This window comes from Squalius cephalus (assembly GCF_949319135.1).
Source record: "Squalius cephalus genome assembly, chromosome: 20".
NCBI lineage: Eukaryota > Metazoa > Chordata > Actinopteri > Cypriniformes > Leuciscidae > Squalius > Squalius cephalus.
Window position 1 is genome coordinate 24,632,806 of NC_137141.1, and position 24,488 is coordinate 24,657,293.

The 24,488-nt window shown below is 36.4% G+C and overlaps 1 protein-coding gene across 11 annotated transcripts in view; it reads right to left on the reverse strand.

Moving 5' to 3' along the window:
- eml1 (EMAP like 1) overlaps window positions 1-22,526 on the reverse strand; it is a 47,871-nt gene extending 25,345 nt beyond the window's left edge. For 5 of the 11 annotated variants that reach the window (XM_079853131.1, XM_079853129.1, XM_079853127.1 and 2 more), the window contains exon 1: window positions 11,768-12,215. In XM_079853131.1, coding sequence (XP_079709257.1) covers window positions 11,768-11,834 — 67 coding nt within the window. In that variant the 5' untranslated portion in view covers window positions 11,835-12,215. Of the gene's footprint in view, window positions 1-11,767; window positions 12,240-20,478; window positions 20,553-22,375 lie in introns of those variants that run through there. The other 6 variants (XM_079853124.1, XM_079853133.1, XM_079853128.1 and 3 more) reach the window with 6 other exon arrangements.
- Window positions 22,527-24,488: the final 1,962 nt, after the last annotated feature.

Here is a 24,488-nt window from a genome sequence, read left to right on the forward strand (position 1 = left end):
GGGATTTAGAGAGAGAGTGTATATTATGAGAAAATTCAAGTGGCTTTTGACCTTGGATGCATGTACATCTATTGTAGGAGACCTCTAAAACTAAATTAGTAACCTTTAAAATGGCATTGTAGGGGCATTTTAATTAATCAGATGATCCAGGTCAGAAAATTAGTATGAATGATTTGTTTCATTTGGAAAATATTAGAGATGGAAAAAGAGTGGCATAGTCTTCAGAAACTTTATTTGGGCTTAAATGTGTTAACATCAGCATAAGATTGTGTAGTCAGAGATTGTGTAGGTAGTCTATTGGATTTTACAGTCAGATCCGTCACTAGGAAAGGCTCGATCCTATTTCACTTCAGACAGTTTGGTGCAATTGAAGTCAAATGGAATACCTGTACCTTTTATTTTCTATCCTCCTAAGAAAGAGAGACAGAACTGATCTTATACAGATAGACATTGCCAAAAGATTGATTGTGCTCTTACTGCACACAAAATGAGATGGAAACTGAAGTTCAATTCCTGACCTACTGCCCTGACTAGGCACAGACATTCCTTCAGTCTTTTAAAACCACTGCAAATAATTGAAATGTAAATTGAATCCACAATGCTAGGAGAAAGTCCAGGAAGTATATAACAGAAAGTTATATACTTGTTATAAAGTAACAACCAGTGGACACAAACTCTAAAAGATACTTATTGCTCTTCAAGAAATAAAACCCAAAAGAATGAAAAAGCTGTATTAAATTATTAATTTATAAATTCTTAACTTCTAAATACATTTCTAAACATATTTTATAAGATAACAAAACAGTGAAAAATGTTTTTTAACTAAAATAACAAATAAATATAGAAACTAAAACTACTAAAATTACAAAGTGAGAATCGACATTTAAAAACTATAGCTAACTGTCACAATCTGACATTCAAAAATAATAATGCCAATAAAGCTGCTTTGAATCTGTGAATAATATAGCATTAAAAATTACACATAAAAGGCAGGGTAGAAAGTGTTTGTGGATTATCAAAGCAAAGCGGACTCCCTTTAATGTCTCCCTCAAAGCGCTTTGGCTGATTAATAATGCATATCTCTGGTCTCTCTCTGAGTCTGAACCTACTAGCTGACTCACTCAAACCCTGTCTCTGCCTATAAATGAGACAGCAGGGAGCAAAGATTTGTAAGGATTATCATTACGCTAAAAAAGTGAAAGTGATCATGTTTCTTCACATTGGAGGCTTGTCTAACCATAAAACAAAGGCAAATCTAGACTATCCCATATCATGCTTATGACCTCCAAAACAATCCATGTTACTTTATATTTCATGGTGTGGTCACATTAACCATTGCTCTGCAAATTTTCACAGGCAAAATCCCATATTTTTGATAGGAATCCATCCAATCTGGAATTTCACATTAGGGTAAAAGATTTCCCCTCACTGATTTTGCATCAGGTTCAAGCTGACCAACAGAAAAACCAAGCTGGTTTGTCTGACTTCTGTGTCAGCGGTGCGTGCTTCATACATCGCTACACTATTGACAATAGACAATGGACCTTTCTTGCTCGACCACACCTTAACGCACACTCCAGGGGAAAAAAAAATATTTTTAGCATTCAAAATTAGGCTATTTGCAAGTCACCACCATTTTTAGGCCACTGCATACATCACTACAAGGACATATGTGCTCTGTTCCAAAGCCTAGTGAGCTTATTTATGCTGCCCATATTTTTATGCATATACCATATTTTAACCAAATTCTAATCCCAGAATGCATTGCGACAAGCTCATTGAGAAATAAGTACAAGATAGCAAACAAGGCATGTTAATGTGGATTATCAACATATTTCATTCAATACTGAAAAGTATTTAATCAAATTAAGTAAAGCATGTATTTTTATGCTTATTAAGAATATTGAGCAGTTATTTTAGCAACATGTAAACAGCAAAGTTAAAGCTGTTTATGTAGGCAATAACCCCATTTGGCAAAATACTTTTCCTTATTCTAAATATGCGTTGAAAACGTTGAAATACGATGTATTTCAAGTTGAAAATATATTACATTTAAACCTTAAATGCCAAAATATATTACAAAACATGTCAAGGGGCAAAAAATAAAACATTTCCAATCTTAAAATACCCTTTGAATAAATGCAAAAAATATATATATATATTGTTTTTTTTTTATTTGGACAAAAGAATTATAGAGAAAAGACATGAGATAAATGTAAGTAAATTAAACTTGTTGAGTTTAAAATATTTATGTACAAATACTGTATATTGTGGCTATTTGTGTCTTTAGAAATATATATATATATATATATATATATATATATATATCTACCTCACTAGGTTTTGTAACAGCCTTTGTATAAACAAAATGCATCTGGTCTCAGTGAGTATCAAAGTGAATCCTCTCAGAGCTTTTCACAAACAATTCTCATCAACGAATTGGCCTTTGAGATTTGCCTCTTACATAAAGAGTTCACGCTGAGAGACACAGGGAGAGTCTATGAGAGAAAGTGAGTAAAAGGTTTGTGTATGCTTTAAGAGGATTACAACCGCCTGCCTTCCCCAACCGCTTTGTTTTTGCAACCTTAGGTCATAGATCCAAGGTCAGTTCATTGAGGACCCATCTGGAACTCTGGTAATAGTAAAACAGTACATTGTCTCGAGGTGTCAGTGATTCAGAGATGATGACTGGACTGTTATATAACCCAGCACAGTCACAAACGAAGCGAGAGCGTTTGCTGCCAAGCTATTTCCCAGATTACAGGTACATAATGAGGAAAAAGAGATGGCCTTTAGTAAATAAATAGGACTTAGAAGATAAAAATAGACACATGAGATCATCCCAGAGACCTCACTCGTGACCTCTGGCATGGAAAGAATAGGAGAAAGCAGGGAAGAGGTGATGAGCAGAGCCAAATTGTCCCCATGAGAGAGCCAGAGTTTCAATCCATCTGACATCAGCAAAATCTTCCTTTAGGTCAAGCTGTAATCAACCTATTAAAGCCGACAGCTTCTCCATTCTGTTTTCAAATCCCTCGTTAGGTTTTTATTGTGCTGCTATATGGTTATAATATCCTGAGTTGTTTTAGTTAGATGCTATGCAGTTGCTAGAGACCTTAGCATGTTGCAAAGCAGTTGCTGGAGGGGGAGGGGATATCAGACTGGGACACAACTTAAAGGGGTGGTATAATGCCCTTTTCACAAGATGTAAAATAAGTCTTTGATGTCCCCAGAGTGTGTATGTGAAGTTTTAGCTCAAATTACCCCACAGATATTTTTATATAGCATGTTAAAATTGTCACTTTTTGAGGGTGAGCAAAAACACACCATTTTTGTGTGTCCCTTTAAATGCAAATGAGCTGTTGCTCCCGGCGCAGAGGGCAGAGCTACAACAGCTTGACAGTTGTACAGACATGCACTGAAAATTGCTAAAACATTTAGCCTTTTATATTTAAACCGGAGTGGCAACTCAAGAAGAAGTGACAACATGTAGACAACATTTCTGAATGGTTAGTTGATGAATTTTCTGTAGCATATGTGTAGTTATCTTCTAGTCATTGATTAGCATATTCTGTCTTGATCATCTATAAGTCGTGTTGAGGGGGCAGGGTTTATGTAAATTTTAGGGTTTGTGATGTCACTAACCCAGGAGGAATGTCGTGTAGTCCCTACCAGCCTTTTGTTGTAGTCCTAAAAAAACTATTTCTTTAAAAGAAAATATCTCCCTTTGCTTTGAACTTTGAGCGTCGTAGCTTTGCAGATGTTGTTTATGCTCAAACAGCAACATTACACACTAACTAAAGTTAGAAAAGTGAAATCATAATCAACCACCCCTTTAAGTCTTATTTAGCATGTTGCTAGAGTATTCTGGGTGGTCCTTGCATTCAATAACAGTAAGATGCAGCACAGCAAAACAGAACAGGCCCCAGGTGCATCGAGATTTTATAAAAGTCAAACTCCTTTTAACTTGACACAATATCTTAAAAATGTGTCACTCATGACGTAAGATGCTAAAAAAACTGAGAATCGTCACAGCGGTCAAAGACTTTAGTGCATATTTAAATTACATTCACATCTCTTTTCTAAATGCATGTTATTGGTCTTATTGTGAATGATTCAAGTATATGTTTAACCTGTCAAAACATTCATAATTCGATCTTCCGCTTAAACAACAGTCTTCTTTCATCTGCCAGGTGACGTGTTCCAGACTTCTCCAATCATTAAGTCTGCTTAAGCTCCGCCCCTTTCTTACAACCGACTGCAAGCTCGCATTCAGATCTGTATCCATCCAATCAACAACTTTTAGACAGGACCAAGTCCAGCCCTAATACACATTGTGATTTTAAACAGAAGAACAATTTGAAAAAACTCAAAAACATGTCCAGTGTGTATGGCCCCTTAGCAAGCACCACTCATGAGAGTATGTTGGGAATTATAAAACGAGGACATCGAGTAGATGGCTTGCCAAATGGCTTGATGGGAAATTAGAGTATGTCTTTCTCTATCTTTCTCCCTCTCCTTCACGCACTGCTTACTAAAAAAGCCTACAGAAGCTGTTAGCATGCTGCCGGAAACCTTGCCAGCATGTGTAAGACAGGTGGCAGAAGCTATATGTGTTTACGTGTGTGTTCATTAATCACACCAGCCTCCATCCCCAAAGAGAGACTCCAGACAGGACCGAGTCAGTGACAAGTGATGCGGAGATGCCCGCAGTGTTGTTCCCAGTTAATCTCCTCCTGGCAGCCAGGGAAGCAGAGAAAACAACTTTGTGTGAACCGCAAAGGCAGGGTGTTTTCCACCCCCTGATACCACTGGCTTGAAACCAAAGAGGGGGATATTCAAGAGACGACGACGCTCGAGCCCCAAGCCTCGCTGTTGGGATGCAGGAAGTGGTTGGGCTAAGAGAGGATTAAAAGGGATACTGAGCCGATCCTGATCAGTGGTTATCCCTGTGCACCGGGAGAAAGTGCACAGGCTTAACACGCTCTGATGTATGGGTGCATGAGACTATTGAAAACAGAGCTTGTGTGTTGTTTTGGGATCAAACCAGCTAAATGTTGGTGTCCTACAAATGAGTTGCTGGCCAGAGATGAGATGAGGCTTAGCAGTTTAATGTGAACATGGCCAAATATCAGCTGATAAATAATTTTGGCCTGGGCTGCTTTTTCCCAAAACCATTGTGCCACCAATATGCTCGATCCTCTTTATAGCTCATGAGTCACGATGCTTTTGAAAGAAGTATACCACGACATTTGATCAGAAATATAGTAAAAAAAAAAAAAAAAATTGTTTTATAGTAAAAATACAGTAAAAATTAAATGAAAATTTGGAATGAAATAAGACAGAGTGAATAATGATATTTTAATTGTTGAATTATTACTTTAAGGACACAAATTATCATGTTTTATACTATATTTTATACTATATTCTATATTTTATTTAGTTTTTTTAAACATTGTCAGATAAGATCAAGTATGGCAAACATAATTCATCCAGTCCTTGCTGCCAATAGCTACGTTTCATCCTCCTGTTTTTATGCAAATTTTGGGATACTTCTGGGAGTCAAAATCTGGTTAAAGGTTAATTAAACGTAAATTGTATCATCTTTTATTGGAAAATTAAACAACATTTTCAAACTTTGATAATTGCCTTAATCTTTTAAACAACTGAAAAGATAGTGATCAAACTATACTTTATAAAAATCACCTGTCGAGTTTATAATATATATTACATCAGCATATGAGAGTCAGATTGGATGACTACAGGGACTCATCTCAAGATTACTCATTTAACAGTCCATCGATTGCCAAAATTATGAAAAGAGATCAGTCAAGAATAGAACATTATTTACAAACCAGGATTGTCAGAATTAGAATGCATAGTTTGTGCATAAAAAATGTCGAATTTTTTCAATTTGATTGGCGTTTATTCTTTTTATGGAGTGTGAAGTATTTCACTCAGTTCTCTGATCATTCAGATTCAATTTCAGCAAGTGAAGAACAAATTCATACTAGCGTGCGTTATGTATTTGGTACATTATCATCTCTGACAGCCTGAGCAGCTTCAACATGCTGTCTGTCATTTATTCCTTCTTCTCGTTAATACTACCGTGTATTGTGCACGTTTGTTTTGACAGACATCGATGTCTGTGTATGTTGTTATAAATTATGTGGATTTGAAAACAGATGGATCGGTAATATTTTTTAATTTTTTTAGCCATCAAGTATTCATTGAAGTGATTGATGCCCATGAGAGTGTTATGTCGATGTTTTAGGAGGTTTTTGACAGATGTTACGTGTGTAAGAGGTGATTTTTGGGTAATTATAAAACATGCAGGAAACGTTAAAAATGTTCATTTTACGGAAAGAAGTTTATTTCGTGGCTTAAATTAATTACTTGTTACTCAGAGATGGAAATGTTTGGCTTGTCAAAAATGTTACATTCGGCTGTCGAAAATTCGTTGACTTTTGAAAATCAAGTACATTTTTGGTTTTGATGCACAAAACTGTTTTAATTTCTCTTATAACAAAAATCTTTTATTTAAACCCATGAAAATGCAGATCCTGTTTTCAATAGTGAAAAATCCCTTTTTAAAGCTGATTTATGATATACGACAAAAGAGCCACAGTGTCTTCCCTGATTGCTGAAACTTTCATTTTTATTATATATATATATTGCGCAAATTTCTCAGGAAGTGACGATTTTGTTCTCTTGAACACAAATCACAAATGTTAAATGCGATGTTGCAATTTAGCACACAAGTTAAATTCACAACTTTGGATGGAAACATAGCTAGTAGAATGTTTCAGACAACAAAACGCACACTTATAGACAACATAAAGACAGCTCCAAATGACTCAGTGCTGTAATAGTGAAGCTACACATCATGTCATGCTCCCCACCCACATGCTCCTTGAACATTTCGACATACTAATCAATGAAGAAAGCCCACTCGCTCAGTCACAGGTGACCTTACTGTCATCCACAGTGAGGAACGGCACACACAACCCTCCGAACAACAAAACACTTATCTGACTCCATGTTTAATCAGACAAGGCCTCTGTTTATGGGACCCATCCTGTGGCAGACCCTCTAAGTCCAGCACAGTCACCATAGAGATGAAAACACAAAACCGACCTGGAAAAGGCACGCTGGAGTAGAGCAGTAACCGCTGGTTGTGCTGACTCATGCTCTCCTGAGAAATGGCACAAACGGCGGGGAGCTCTGGTGGCAAACGAGGAAGGGAAGGAGGGAAGGAGGATTTTGAAGGAGTCGCAGAGAGTCTGACTGAGAAAAGTAGGGCAGCATTAACTCATGGCTGGCTCTGCTTTCCCGCTTCTGACACAATGCTCTTTTCAGTGTGCTTGAAAGCCAGGGCTTTCTTCTCCTGCAGAACCCAGAGCATTGTGCACACATAACAAACAGCCCAGAACAGTGGGTGGGGGGGGTGGTTTAAATAAACTAAAGTGTTGTTCTTAGGGTGGGTTGCGGATGCCGTGTGGTAATGACACTGGATGTTACATGCGGAAAATCATATGTCAAGCCCCTGCTCAGCACAAATGAACTGATGGAAAACAGAAAGTGTGTCAGTGTTGTTATTGTTAACTGAAACTAAAACTACTACAAATCTGAAATAAACCTGAAATAAAACATAAATGTTTACTTCAACTTAAAACAATTTAAGCAAAAATTTGAATATGTTGCCTGGGCATGACTGGCAGGACTAAAACTGAAATAAAATAATGCTAAATAGAAACATTTAACAAAGAAATAAAAATGACAAAAGCAAATAACATAATTACTAAAACGTAAACTAAATTGAAAACTGAAAATATAAAAATAAAAGCTAATACTATAATAATACTAAAATTACACTTAAGTGTGTGTATTTTCAAGCTTCTTCTTTCTTGTACAATCTGTTCTGAATAAAAGTACATTTGGAAAGGCTTGCATGGCTCTCAACTGTGCAAATTACAGTTCTAAAATTGCCATTGGACAATGGACATTCAAACAACAAATACTGAAAAATGCAAGTTCTGTATATAATCCCAGAAAGCCTATTGGCTGGACTTGTTCTGGTCGACACAACACACATTAAAGTAATGCACCACATTTTGCCATTACAAAGCATTAGCATATTTTGAAGCAAAATTTGAATAATCCTGTCTGCTTGACACCGCCACAAAGGACTCTTTGTTTTGGAAGCCCTTGAGAGGGAATGAATGAGTGGAATATTCCAAAAAACATCCTTAATGTATAAAAATAGCACAATACTACGCCTTCAGCAGGACATGTGTGCTTCAGATATGACACCTACAACACTGCAGTTCTCATGACTAAAAGGCCCAATACAAAAAAAATGTAATCGTACTGACCCCAACATTTCAAACAGAAGAGTATTTGAAATGAAAAACATGATAGAGAGAGAGAGAGAGAGAGAGAGAGAGAGAGAGAGAGAGAGAAGCACTAATAGCTTTGGTCTTCTCAGAAGGCCACGCAGATGGTTTCAGAATTGTTATCAGTAGCGTAATGGGAGAGTGTGCCAGATAAAGAACCAATGCAAGTCATCTGGGGTCTGCTACATAACAGACAAACAACGGCCATGTCAATATGTCCTATTTAGAGGAAGACGACTTTTATTATCCCTCAGTCTGCAATTTTTTATGAGACCACTGATCAATAAATAACAGCTCAAGAGCCATAATACTAAAGGACATTGATGGCTAGCTTTGAACAAATCGACAGCCTTGAAAGAGTTATTACTGTGTATCAATATTTACCTCCAAATTCAAGTGACAGCCTTGGAATAAGGAAACGATAAATAAATGATTTCTTCCAACTGTGGCTCTTATGAATTGGATTAGGATTTCCAACTTTTACATCCTTGCTGCCAAGGTTGTGGAGAGCTCAAGTTTAGAGGCAAGTGGAAGCTTTTGTTCATGACATTCATTCTTACTCACTTTGAGTTTTCTTGTCTAGTTCGGTCGGTAACGTGAGCAGGTCTTTAATCCTAATCCTGTTGCACATGCATCCATCAGTGGCTCAAAGGGCAGCCAATAAGAAGTGAGAGCCGAGTGCCAAGAACACTTCTTTGGCAGCAGCGGCTGAATGAGACAACAGCAGTCAAAAAGACTGGGACGTCTGGTAGAGGTTTAGATGCCAGAACAACAGATCTTCCGTTACTCCTTTTGCCAGAACTCACCGCCAATGCTTAATCTGAGTAAGGACATGAGGTTATGTTCCCTCCAGAATCCTTCAGGAAATAACCAAGATGATGGTCACGTTTTGGCTGAATGAAAACAATCATTTAAAGGTCGATCTTAAAAGAATAGTTAACTCAAAAGTGGAAATTATTTCAGAATTTATTCACATTCAATACAATGAAAGTCAAAAGGGGGCCAAACCCGCATTGGACCCCATTGACTTTCATTGTATGGACATTTTTCTAAATGTTTTATATTATATCATCTTTTAAATTTTTGTGTTCCATGGAAGAAATGACTTTGAAGGTGAATAAATGATGAATATTTTTTATTTTTGAGTGAACAAACCCTTTAAGATAAACCTTGGTTTCATCTTGGTTATTTCCCAAAAGATTCTGGAGGCAAAATAACATAATGTCAAAAAAAAAAGAATTTTTTTGGATGAACTATCCCTTTAAGTGTCTATCTTGTCTTAAAAAAAACTGTAAGCAGATGAGTCTGAGGCTGTAAACACTTTAAATGAAGGTTAAATCTAATGCCTATAGAATCTGCCTAGGAAATTTGTTTGCTGACCCAGTATCCCTACATTAGTATGGTTGGCTGATCAGAAACTCGTGAAGCGTTTAAGAACAAATGACTTCATACCAGATCCAGAGCTTCGGCTGAGCACTGTACTGGCGAATGACCTCACCGCAGCGTTCTCCAGCACACCCTCATTCAATTACCCACAGTCCTACGCTGGCCTGACAAGCCAGAATACAGGCCAGCCATCACAGCAACTCTCACTCTCATTCAGCCAAACAGACAGAAAAGCAGAGCGATTGTCTTTTTTCATTTAAAAACTTGTAAAACACAATGTTTAGAAGTGTAACTGATGAATAGCAGATTAAAGGGCTGTTAGATGCTGAATGGAAGATTCTTACAGGCGACATGATGAAAGAGAGGATCACACAATGCTTTATAATGTCACTACAACCGTACAATCTTATCATAACTCCAGTGTAAACTCAAGTTGGTAAGCTCAGATGATCTCAATATCCACACAAGTGCACATGACCCCAGAAAAAAACATCGCTCTAATACTGGATTTTCAAACCGAAATATGAGCTTTAAAGGAGTGTACACACTAGAGATGCACCAATATTAAAATTCTGTATGATACTGATAAGCTGATTATTATTTTCATGTTATGGCAGATAACTGACTAATGGCCAATTTTAAAATTCAATACTATTTTGTCTAAAATAAATGAACAACAATATACTAAACACTAAAATCAATCATTTCAAATACTACAAATGGATATCCATTTTTAGGTTTTGCTAAATATAAATTATTACTATAAAATTATTATAATATGAATTAATAATAATACATTTAAATATTAAATTAAACAAAACTATTCTTCATAATAAAATATTAAAAATGTTTAAAAATGTATTTTAAGAGAGTGTTAGGTGATGGTAAAGGTAATCGTAATGTAAACAAAGAAAATTAGCATAAATATTTAATTTCATACATGTGTGCTGTATCCATTAATAAATTATTAAATCTCTCATTGATAACTGACATGGTATGAATACTATGCATGCCTAGAACAAACAGAATAATATGAGAGAACATTCATCTTCTGTCAAAGGAGACTGGACTTACTTTTGCAAACAAGCAATTTGAGTAGAGTGACATAAAAAAACCTGCCCAATCAAGGGTTAAACTACAGTTCAGTAAAACGTTTAATGTAGAAACTCATGCAACATCATCACATTGTACATAAGAGCAGCGAGAACTTCTTTCTCAAGCACTGTTATGTCATATGAGGTCTCTTTATGCAAGAGATTAATGGTGTTTGACAGAACAGTGACACATACTTTTATTCATCCTGGAACAAGGAAATCCCTAACTAACCCCCCCTCTCTCTCTCTTTTCTTCTCTTCTTTTATCATCATCAGCCCTTACCCAAAAGCCTTGAAGCACCAGCCAGAAAACATACACAATCACATGACTACAGATCACAATCAGGTTGGCAGAACAACAAAAACACCCTAAAAAACGACAACACCTCAACAAATCAAAACGACATCCTCATTCTTTCTCTTGTCGCAAAGGTATTCGGTTTCATTTTTATGTACAACGGTCTGATGTAATAAGAGGTAAGAGATTTTTCACTGCACTGTTTCGTTCAAAACAAAACTGTCTCTCTGAAAATAACATCAAACACCATCAACCTCAGGAGTGACTACCTAAAACACTTTAAGAATCTTGAAAACATGGCATTTTGAAAGATTTACTTCAAGAAACATTTGCTTTGGGATCATATCAGCAAGAAGCCTGTAAGAAAACTGTAAACTGGTATCAATCCTTTCAAAAGGATCCATCACAGTCAAGAGGATCTTGATAATCTTTGTGCCAAAGTTGAGGGACTAAAGAAGGTCAGAAAGGTTAAGTGCAACACTTCAGGCACCACCGTCCAACTCCAGGCAATATGTTTACCTGAACTTGAAGAGATATAGATCATAATATGGACAAGTTCTCAGATTAAAGACAAAAAAACGTGATGGGTTTACCATTGCAGAACTGCAGCAGTGAGGAGGTGTCATAGAGACTGCTGTAGCTGGAGAAGCCGTCCTCCATTCTCTTCCTCTCGTCTTCCCTTTCTCCACGATAACTCCCTGTTACTTTCGCTGGCTGGCCACTGCAGCTCTCTGTCCATTCAACATCCAGTCTTCTTCTGGGGTCAGTCTGCCAGTGTCAGTCACCATGACAACCCATTCACCCAATGCTCGAGTCACGCTAACTCAGACGCTCTCCTTGAATGGGACTCCAAAAAACAGAAAGTGGAAATATTTATGAAGTTACGAAATGCGGATCTTCTTGTGCACTTTTTCTCTCCTGATCCTTTCTGTGGTGTGTTCCTGTTAGAGATCTCCAGAAGAAAAATAAGCCAGTACAGTGGTTGAGCTCTCAGAGGAGGGCGTGCGAGTGTTGAGAGTGTGTGAGTGTTTCTGTAATGTCGAGGACTCTCCGTTGAGCTTGTCTGGTGAGTCCCTGTCTGACAGTGGGGAACGGACCAATCAGAGCACAGGGGGCGGAGCCTCCCTCAAAACATAAATCCTCCCCCTCCAGCTGACTGAGACTCCACTCTGATGCAGTAGGAAACTGTGCTGGAGAAACTAACCCCGAAGAGATTACTTTTTTACTGCATTAGAGATGTTTCTAAAATGTGGACACAAGTTGGGGTGAATCGATATTTAGAGTTGGTAAAGGGCTACTACTGATTAAATGTATTTGTGTTTGTTTGGATACACAGATTCAGAAATTCATTTGTACTTAAATCGTACTCTGGAGTAAAGAGGATTATGACTGTGTTGTTTGTGGGTGAGGCTAAATGTAAGCTTTCACGTTTCACGGAAGCAGAAAAGACGCCGTACTGGCTTTGCTCTGAGAAAATGACATAGCACTAAAAAAAAAACATAAATCATAAATCTATGCTACTATTCAAATCCATAAATCTACACTACAGTTCAAAATGTTTGGGTCGGTAAGATTTCTTAAATGTCTTTGAAAGAATTATCTTATGCTCAGCAAGGCTGCATTAATTTGATCACTAAAACAGTAACACTGCTAAATATTATTACAATTTAAAACTTCTCTAATTTAATATATTTTAATATTTTTAAATTTTTGATATATTTTAATAAAATTAAATTTATTCCTGTGATTTATTCCTATTACTCCAGTCTTCAGTGTCACATGATCCTTCAGAAATCATTCTAATATGCCGATTTGCTGCTCAAGAATCATTTCTTATTATTATGTTGAAACCAGGTGTGATGTTTAATATTTTTATGGAAACCGTGATGCTTTGTTTTCAGGATTCCTTGATGAATAAAAAGAACAGACTTCTAGAAAAAGATATTTCTTGTTGTAAAAAAAAACATTTTAATCAATTTAATCCATCCTTGCTGAATGAAAATATTAATTTCTTTCAGACAAAATCATACAGACCTTTAAACTTCTGTTCTGAACATGTACACATGCTGTATATACATATGTAAATGATAAAAGTGTACATTAGCATAATGACCTCAAAGCTGACAGACATTTACTATTAAACTCTTATTTTAATTTTGAACTACACAACAAATATATTGAAGCAACTGTATATGAAAATATCTTAAAAAATTATGATGCATTATTTTTTGTTTGCAAACAGAAGAATATTTACTGGCACAAAAACAACAACCCACTAAAATGTACCCGTCTTAAACAGGTACATGATCACTAAGAACAACCAAAAAAGTTAAAAAGAACCACAATTTGTGGCAAAATAGCGATTAATGGCAACATTTCACTAAATATTTCACTACAACAAAATACAGAATCGTAAAATGTTGCACAATAATCTTTTTTCTAGTCAGTTCATTAAAATGAATGCCCTAAATAATCTGATATACACTAAAATGAATCAGATTTCCAAATGCTTCATACGAAAATAGTGAGTTTAGTAGATATTTAGGTAAGCATGTTTGATTTCACAGTTCACTCAGCTGTAAATGCAACGCGACAAAAATAGTGACGTACTGTAGAGATTTGTCATGCTACACACCACACGTAATCTGAAAAACTAGCTATACACTGCTATGCTGTTTTGAAAAGCTGCTGTCACATTACTTAAAAATTGCAGTAAGTTACCTCAACACTGCAGACACTAAAGAAATAAACCAGTGCTTTCCACGAGGAACAAGGTTTTTGGGGACTTTTCCACATATGAGACACAATGCATGACCTCACACTTTCCACCCTTTATTCCACAATCCAAACAAGCTTGAAGTGTAATAAGCATTGACTATTCAAAGCTTATCTGCCTTCAGACAGACAAAGCTGTCTGGAAGACCATCAAAGAGAAACCAAGCTTGGCAGAAAAAGAATAAGAATGTATCTCAGTTTTGACTGAGGGTCGTCACAGGGGAAAACCTTTTTAAATTATTCAGGAGGCAGGCGCATACGGAGGAATATGCATAAAGATGGCGACGTGGCCTGTATTTACACATCTTCAAACAGACAAAACACAGTCAAATTGAAAAGAAGAAAAAAAGCACAGAAAAGCTAGAAGAGCCTCTTTAAAGATTGTTCTCCTGACCCCATCCCCCCACCGTGAAATAATGGAAAGTGGACGAGAGCTGCGTTAAATTAGATTTCTGGGGTTTCTGTGTCCAATTTGGCCATGGCTTTACATCAGAGGCCGGAAAAAAAAATGATCCAAGGTGGATGATGAGACATTTCTCCGTCTCTTTCTCCCTCTTGTCCTGAGGCCAGCAGTGCTTCTTGAATCTGGCATCAGAGAGCCTATAGTGTTTATTCTTAGCCCCCATAACAGTGCTGACACTGACACTTCTGTCTGTTCGCTAAAGATCAAATCAAGGATTAGTCCCAGAAGCGACAGTCCAGTTCTTTCCTGCATTTTTCACATGATGTGGTCTCTTCCTCTGAAATCATTAATAACGGGATCTTTGATCATGTCAGCTAATCGTTTTCATTTTAAGTTTGCAATTTTTAATGCCATAGCACCAGCAATACATAGTTTTTGTTTTATAATGTATTTTAAATAGAGTTAATGTTGAGCATGGTTAAATTTATAGTTAAAAATGAATTCTTGAGCCAGAGCATAAAAATATAAAGTGCACAAAAATGATTTTGTCTATGCCTGGCTAGTGGCTACTACGGAAATGGGTTTATTTTATTGTTTTATTATTTTGATTTTGATTTATTGAAGCAGTTTATTATTTTATACCCTAAAACGGTTTTATTCAAGTACAAAAATAAAAACTTTTTTATTCTTAACCCTAATCTTAAAGATGCAGTACCAATTATGGGGGGGGGGGACCAATTTTCAATTGTTTTAAAAAAAAACTCAATTTTCCTTCTTCTCCACGCTTCATGCACGGATGAATCTGATGATTTGACTGTTTTTGACTGAGCTTCCTGTGATCACCATATAAGATCAGCAGTGACAGCTGAGTATATAAATCATTATTCTAGGCAATAATGTAATGACATACTTGTAAAAGAAACAGAGAAAACATTAGGAATACAGAAAAAAAAACTTACAACTTAACTACTCTATTCTAAGATTTTCTTTTCCAAATTGATTTTTACCAGTGGCATTAGCATTTTGCTATAGAACAGCACAAGTGGTTCTTGATTATTTTTCTTGGCATCGGCTGCCTGCGTGTTAATCGCGGCTCAGGGCAAACAGAAGCAAATATAGTACAGTGGTGGTGCTGTGAGATTAGACCCCCTGGAGAGAGACACCAGCTGGGGGAAGGGAGAAGCACTTCATCATCTCTGTGTAAGTCTGGGGATCCCTCGGGTGGCAGCTGGACAGAGCTACACCCTCCCATTGTTCTCCGATTATGATGGCTACACTTTATGAACACAAACACATATGCACACTTGTACACAAACACAAAATGATATACATAAAGGATCTTGCTGGGGATCAGTTATATCTGCACTGCTTTTTTTGTAAAGGAAATTATAAGGTATAATCCAAAGACTGCTACATTAACATTCCTGCACATCCACAGACGCTTATATTCACAACACTTTATAACTAAGGAAGAATTGCCTCAGTCTAAACTATAGTGAGTCTAGATTGCAAAAAAATAAATGTATATTAGAATATATATATATATATATATATATATATATATATATATATATATATATATATATATATATATATATATATATATATATATATATATTGTTTCATTGTATTTATTTTAGTTTATTTTCCTTTTTTATTGCCAGGTAACAGATTTGAAACTACATGGCCTTTTCTTTTACATTTAGTTCAAGCTATTGTTAAATAATAGTGCAATATTACACAATAATATGCCTACTATACATAAAAAATAGCTATAATGTTTGTAATCAGCTGACTTTTTTCCTCCACCAGTAGTACAACTGCATTAATGGTATGTCATAAGCAGTGTCAGGAGGTTGTGCTGATAATCTCAGGGTAATAGACCATGCCAGTGCCTGAGGTTTAGAGTAAAATAGCAGCTGCAGCTTTCTCTGCTCCAATGCCTATTAGTGAATTAACATTCATGTGAAGCACAGACTCAACCAGCTCATTAAAATATTTTACATGTGCAAGCTTGTTATTATATAACTTATAATCATACAGAGGCTATAGTGAATGAATGACTCTTTGTGAAGGGAAGACATAATCCCCAGTGACACTGAAATCTCTATACAGGTCAATTGAAAAAACAAACCCTGGTTTAATGAGGTTGAAGCTTTCTGAATCATCTCTTTGAAATTAAACTCTGAGCTGTCCTACTTTAGCATACTGGATAATCTCATGTTAGATTAGCCATGTTTATTATGACTCTGTCACTCACAGCATCTGCCCCACAGCATTCACACAACCATTAGTCTGAACACTTCCTTCTAATATTTCATAACTAACAATTTTACACTATAATGCGTTACAGACCATTAGTTGTCTTGACTTGCAATAAAATGGCCTGCAGCCAAAAAGTGGGTAAAAATGTCTAGCAGTATTTAGATTAAAAGATTGATATACAGTATTACTATGTTGTACTGAATTTTCTCAAAAGTTTATAACATCAGTAAGATTTTTTATATATATAAAGAAAGTAACACTTTTATTCAGCAAGGATGCATTAAATTGACCAAAGTGACAGTAGAGACCTTTATATTGTTTAATAACCATTTTTTAATAAATGCTGAGAAAAATGAATGAATCCTGAAAAAAAATGATCAACAGTTATATTATTATAATATAAAGGAGCACAACTGTTTTCAACATTGATTAATGAGAAAGGTTTCTTGAGCACCAATATATATTGCTGAAGGATCATGTGACACTGAAGACTGAAGTAATGGCCACTTAAAATTCAGCTTTGACTCCACAGGAATAAATTATATTTTAAAATATATTCAAAAAGAAAACAGTTACTTTAAACTGTAATACTTTTTTCACAATATTACTGTTTTTACTGTATTTTTGATCAATTAAATGCAGGCTTGGTCAGCATAAGAGACCTCTTTTAAAAAATATAAAAAAAATTGCACCGACCCTAAACTTTTTGAATGGCAACAACGAAGCACTGATATGGATCAGCGATTCTTGTATATCCTATAAAAGACATAGCCTAATTCTGTAATCACTCTCTGGTTCATGATTCTTTATGTGACTCTCTGTCTCGTATTCATTCTTTCTATCTTACAGTTATCTGCCCCTGAACAGGGATCATCTGCTTTGGGGACTGAAATAGCACTCATGATCCTCCAGGCTGTGAAACGATGTTAGTTCAGATCCAGAATCAGCTGAGGATTCAGACATCAGAATTACAGACAGACAATATCTGTTCAACTTCCACTGCTCTAAAGCTAATCAATTCACATCATTATGAGTCAAACAATGTTGGTCAAGCCACAGTGACATCATTTAAATGACATCATACACAACTGCAGTTAATTTGTCCAATGAAAGTACCACAAGAAACATATTAGCAGAATTAGCAGAAAGACTAGCTTTGTTGGGCCAAACAAAGTTAGCTTCCCGGCGTCTTTTTTTTTTTTTTTTTTTTTTTTACAGCTTTTGAACATTACACATGAAATATTACAGTATAACCATTGTCACAGATCCATATACTCATAACAAACAAACACAAGACCAGTCCACCCCACCCAGATTCAACACCATGTTCTGCATTTCCCAAATCGTTTTCTCTTCACTACCGGCCCGTTTGGACTCGTGAAACAGCTGGTGTGGGTGGGAACCTGGGAAACCAGCCATGCGGACTCCCCTGAGACATTATTCTCTACAAACCCCGGGCCACCACCTGGTCAAGGCCCTGCTTCCATCACCCCTGTAGTCTGGATGGGACCAGGGAGGATGGACCAACAGGCAGGCAAATAGGAAGAGGGATCAAGAACATCAGGGACAACGTGTGTGCGCCACCCCCTACTGTTCTCGTTCAGATGATGATGTCATTAAAGCTTACATCAGCGCTCATAAATTCACTCATGCATCCAGCCAGCACAGTTAAAATGCACTAAATTAGATGAAATCCCCAAATATGATACGTTTTCATGCTGAATCATATGGCCAAACAGAATCAAATATTCCAGACAGCCATGTAGTATAAATCTGAAAATAAAATATAAACATATTTGTGTCTGTTTTTGGCAATCTATGTTGTACGACACATGTGATTCAAATGTTTTTTCCTTCGTGATGATTATATAAGGGAATGTTCTCCTGCTTGCACAGCTCTGTATTCTGTGAAGCAGGGACAACATTAATCATATCTGACTTGGCTGCTAGAAATAAGGAAACCCCCCATCCCCCATCCCCCATCCCACAGTTATTATATTAAGAAGAACATATATGATGCTTTACAGACCTGTGCAACAAACACAGAGCTCTTTCTAAATGCACATGTTCTTTCTCATACAACATATCATTCATAATCTGGGATCCGAAAGAGTTTTGAATTGTAGTATACGGTTTCAGGTCATTATTAATAATGGCTGCACGTAAAAGGGGAAACTGTGAAGTTGTTATCTTTAGGATCTATTTGTACCTGCTCTGACCTTCATTGGTTTTAAGCCGATATAGTGAGGTTGATTAAGTCAATATTTTAGTGTTAGTAAGTGTTAGATGATTGCAAATGTGATCTAGAAATAAAAATAATTGGTAAAATTAGCATGCACAAATAAATATCCAATAGGCTATATATTCAATAAATAAATGTTTAAAAATATAATATAATGCAATAATGCATCCTAAGTTATTTTGGAAAGTTCTGTAAATTATATAGCCCTCATAGACTTACACCTTAATTGTATAATGTTGCAGTATACCTAAATCCAATAACATGACTAGATCACTAGTTAAACCAATTAGTGGCCAGTTCAATAAACAGGCCTCATAAATCACATTGCACTAATGGGATAGAGCAAAAGTATTGCTTTTCTCCACAGTGTGAACATACCATGCTTTTACAAAGACCTTGCGTTTCCAGTCTCAGATTGTCAGGATTACTCTGGTCGATCAATATACTATCTTGAATAACTCTGCCTACCAACACTAAGAGGCTGAAATTGCATTACGGGTGGAAATGCTCCTCCCCAGACCAGATGAGTGAAGTCATTATACAAAATATCTCTTGCAATGGAAAATACAGTGCTTTTCAACATGACAATACACAATCACCTTCTAATGCAGCAAAGACAAGCATGGATCATGCTATGACGACAGATGTTTGCAATGTAAATTGTAACTGCACAAACTGCATTACTTGGGGATTCTCCATTTATGAAATTATTTTTGTTATTTCTCATCCCATATGACAAGAGAAACCAGGGTGGGGCAGTAAAACATTAAGAAATGCATATTCTCTAGCCTACCAAAATATAAACAAATGAAGGCTTGGTCTTCTGACAGTTTGTCACACCTCAACAACTGTCAGCTCTCTTATAGGGTAAATGTCCTCTTAAGGCCCAAGTAGTAATACTCACCCCAAGAGATCAGATGAGCAGAGCTATGTCCTTGATAGAGAGTACCATAATATACTAATCTGACTATGTCATGACTCGGCACACAGTTAAACTAAACACAACTAAATGTCATTCTGCCACAATATAATTCTCCCTTGTTATGAATGATCTGACCTTTTAGCAGGTGGGCGTACAGTGTGCACTATCGTTATTTTAAATGGCTGTACAGTGACATCTTGTGGTTCAATTACAGCAAGCACGTGCAGGAAATTTCCCCTCATAGTTCAACTATTATGCGAGAAAAGCTTGCGAGACTGTTGCTAGTAAACAAATCGGTTTTACTTCAACTATGAGCCCTTTTGTCCCTGTAGACTACAAATAAACTTTAAAACACACTGTCGCGACTCGCTAGCTTGTTTGTGCACTAACAATGCCACAATGAATATTTAGAGGAATTCTTTCATTTTCAAACGACATCAGTATTTCCACTTATTATGAGTTTAATAGGATTCCGTGGATGAAATGACACTGTAGGCTAATTATTATTATTATTAATAGCCTATTTCGTGAGGAGAATGACCGACCTCGCTAACGCTATTATCATAGCTAGCATTTTATTTATCCGAATTAAAATACAGCATATTAGAAATATTGCCACGCTTTTTGCGTAACGTTAATTGAAGAACGTTGTTTCTTGACTGGAAATGACATGTAATAAAATAAAAGTGAAATTTACCTTGACTGTTCTTTGTATTTCCACAGATACTGTGTCATATTTAATCTCAAGCATGCTCTTCAGTGACGTTTCTCCATGAAATAAAAAAAAAAAAACTTTATTGATATTGAGGCAAAAGGTTTAGCTGTGGACCAGTCGTATCACATGTAAATGTTTTTCACTTGTTTAGATATAATTTTAAACTAACAATTTATATTTGGATATTTTATAATTGTTTTGTGCAATTAAGTATTGAAAGTCTTTGTCTGGAAAAGCATGAAACAATAAACACAATTTAAAAAAAAAATTAAAGAAGCTAAAATACATGAAGAAGTCTTTTTTAAAAAGGGTTTATCTAACAATTTTTTTTTTATATAATTTTAATAAAAATAAATGAAAGTGTATCTATTTAATTACATCCAACTCAGGGACAAACAGAACACTCTCGACAAGTTTTAAATAATGTATTGGACGGCATTTCTTTTAGTTATGACTGAGAAATAACAATCACAATATGCATTAAATCGGATTATTTCAGATTATTTATTTAGTGCAAGGCCTGCAGTTAATTTGGGACATTTAAAGATTCAGTCACTGGAAAACAAATGGCCTTCTGTTACACAGAGGCTCAATAGTTATACAAAGTAGGTTCATTACATTCTGAGCTTCATTAAACAAAGACATTCTTCACAATTATGAATAGGATTCCAAAGTGCAGCCTAACTAATTATTTCTGCAAACAGCTGAAGGTTATCTGGTTATGTGCTGTCTCATGACAGCACAACTTCTCTCAAGAGACTCATTAACAAAACTATTATTATTATTAGCTCATCTTAATTTCCTGAAAAAGATCATATAAACCTCATATATAAAACAAATGTATTCCATGGCTCTGCTGCACAAACAGCTTTAATTAATGATCACAGACTAAAAATCACTGATATTCTGATCACTTATATACAGAAATTCTATATACAGTTCACACCCCAGCACACTAACAGAGAGGATGGTAAACACTTATCTAATATTTTTTCAAACTCTGATATATGCGAATACCAATGCATGCCAGATTCCTAACACATAATGCTGGCCTTGGCAAACACATAACGGGACTGAGTTATTACATGACTTCTGATAATGATAACACCCACAGAGATTTGGAAGTGAATGCACTGACTTCATTCCCATAACAAACCTTCAAATATTAAACATTCTGTTATGGCATAATCCTCATACCTAGAGGCATTCGTGGCAAAACAGAAGGGTGCAAACCATTTCATTACAAATCATTTGCAGTTTAACATTATAATGCTTGAGTTTATTATAACAGAACCGAATACAGGCGTTTTACCTCAGACTGTATTACTTTAGTTTACTGGGATAATGCTTGAGCAGGTCAAATGCCTCGTAAACAGTATGTTCCTCGCACCAGGAGGGAGATGGTCTATTTATATCTGATTGTTTTTACTGTGCCGACAACCAGCCAACGTTCAGACTTTCCTAGACTCTGCTCTATGTGAGGGAAATGATCCTTTCAAGCGTGGATTATGTTTATGTGTTATAAATGTACTGTCATGAATACACCCATGCGGGAAGCACATAAAAACACGGCACTGTTATAAATAACAGCTGCAATGGTGCTCAGCTGTGATGTATGATACAGATAAATTATTTGTGGAGACTATAACACATACTTTGCAACAGATACATTCATAGAACTGAAGTACATTTGTAAAATGATAGTCTCTCTCTTAAGATGCCCTATGATAGAGACGGTCAGTCTGAGAGCAGCCATATATGGCTAAAACCTTTGCTCTCTCATCAAGCAGAATATGAGAACATATTTGCAGGATGAGTTGTCAGCGTAAGGCCAAGCCAAAAACAGGATAAATCCAGAATTCCCTGACTGAATACTCACCCATTGGAAGTCCCTCACAGTCTGACATTATGGAGTAAAGTGGAAAACTCTATCTGAATGGATGGTGTCCAACACAAAACTCTGACGATGAAACAAACAGCTCTTTGAGATTGCGTACACCATCAGACCTCTCTGCTACTGTCCTGTTGAGAACCATGGGATGCAAAGAATGCATATCAAGCACTCGTGGCCTCGGCGACTATTGGACGATAAATGTTTACACCCTCCCTCTTCCCTCTGGACGCAATCCATTTAATCTAACCGGGCCTGCTATAGTGCTACACTGAGAGGCTCCATTCCAGGATACAAATGCTGTCACTCTAGCTATTTTCAAGCCAGCTGAACCCATCCAACTCTAAATTTACCAGTGGCTACAAATAAGTAACAGCAATTTGAAGTTTCATTTCTTGTTCAAAAAAGAATCAAAGACAAAAGGGAATTGTTTATGTAATGACTGTATTGTATTAATGTCACATGTGTATCATTACTGTTTTTCTGAATGGCTAAAACACTAAACCCCATTCTCTGAACCAAATTCTTAATAGCTTAAACCAATTTGTCGAATAAATCACTCTTTCTGTAAAACCTTATACAAGTTCAGGCAGTTAGACACCATTTGCACATTCTCACTTACTAAACACATTCTCACTTACTAAAACACATTTCGCACTGTGATGCACTTGTGTTGCAAAACAGTAAACACAAGTGGCAAAAGCTAAACACTACTAAAACGCAGTTGCCATCGTTTACACACAACGACTCAAAATTGAAAACGTATTTCTAATGACGTGAGCAAACCAACTGTACAAAATAAGCCAGTTCAGAGTGTACAGCTGGCACGGGTGCACTGAATGTTGATGCCAACAATATATGTAAACCATCTAAAAAGTAGAGGAGGAAGAGTATGTGTAGAGGTGATGGACAAGGAGGAAGAGGACGAGGAAGAGCCCGATGTGGAGAGTGTTGTCAAGGCTGGATTTGGCACACTAGAGGGTTTTCCCCTTTGCCTGGCAAGAGACGACATTCCCTGTGATGTGGACAAAGTCCTCAGGCTGGACCCAACATGAAGACGTAATGCTGAGGCAGAATGAATCTCTCATTGACCTTGATTTTGCAGTTGAATTCTCACTCACTAAAACACATTTCGCACTGTGACACATGTGTCGCAAAACGCTAAATACAGGCAGGCAAAAGTTAAACACAACCACAACACAGTTGTCATTATTTACACTCAACAATTCAAAATTGTTCACACTTATTTCTTACAATGTGATCAAACCAACTGTATGAAATATGAGCTAGTTCAGAGTGCATAGGTGTCACAGGTGCACTGATGGAAACAATCTGAAAGGGAGAGGAGGAAGAGGATGAGGATGAGAAAGAGCAAGGTGTGGACAGTGTTGTCAAAGTGCTGGATGTGTCAGACTAGAAGGTTTTTCCCTTCGTCTGGCAAGAGACAACATTGCCTGTGATGTGGACAAAGTCCTCAGGCCAGAGCCAGCAGGAAGACATAATGGTGAAGCAGAATGAATCTCTCATCGACCTTGATTTTGCAGTTGCACAACTTAAAGTATTTGAGTGCACCGTAACATGCTTTTCATTTAGAGTTTTATTTGACCTTTTTGGCTTTTGCAGTTGGACTGCAGTATTTTTACAGTATGTAAGTGCTGAATATACAGACATTCAATAGGCCTACTATTCAATATTCAGTATAATATACACTGAAAAAATGATTTTTGCTGCTTGTTCAAATTGCTTAAGCAACAAACTTTGTCCAAACTTAATTTGATTGTGTTCAATCTGCTTAAATATATGTACAACTTAAGTTAACTTAATCCGTTTGTGTTGGATTACATGAATGATTTGTGTTGCATTAACTGAAACTGGGCGGTGCTTGTTAGTGCCCAGCATGCTTTGCATATGGCTGAATTAAGAGAGAATAAATGTTGAAATTAAGTGTTATTTTATGTGTTTTCGAGTAAATGAGAAAAGGGGAAGACTTGATAGTGTGTAAGTGTGTTTAATGTTCACATTGGAATTACATTGTTCCAATTAGATTGGAATTATTAGAACCATTTAAATTACAGTGGGTTACCATTGTGGAAAAGAGTGG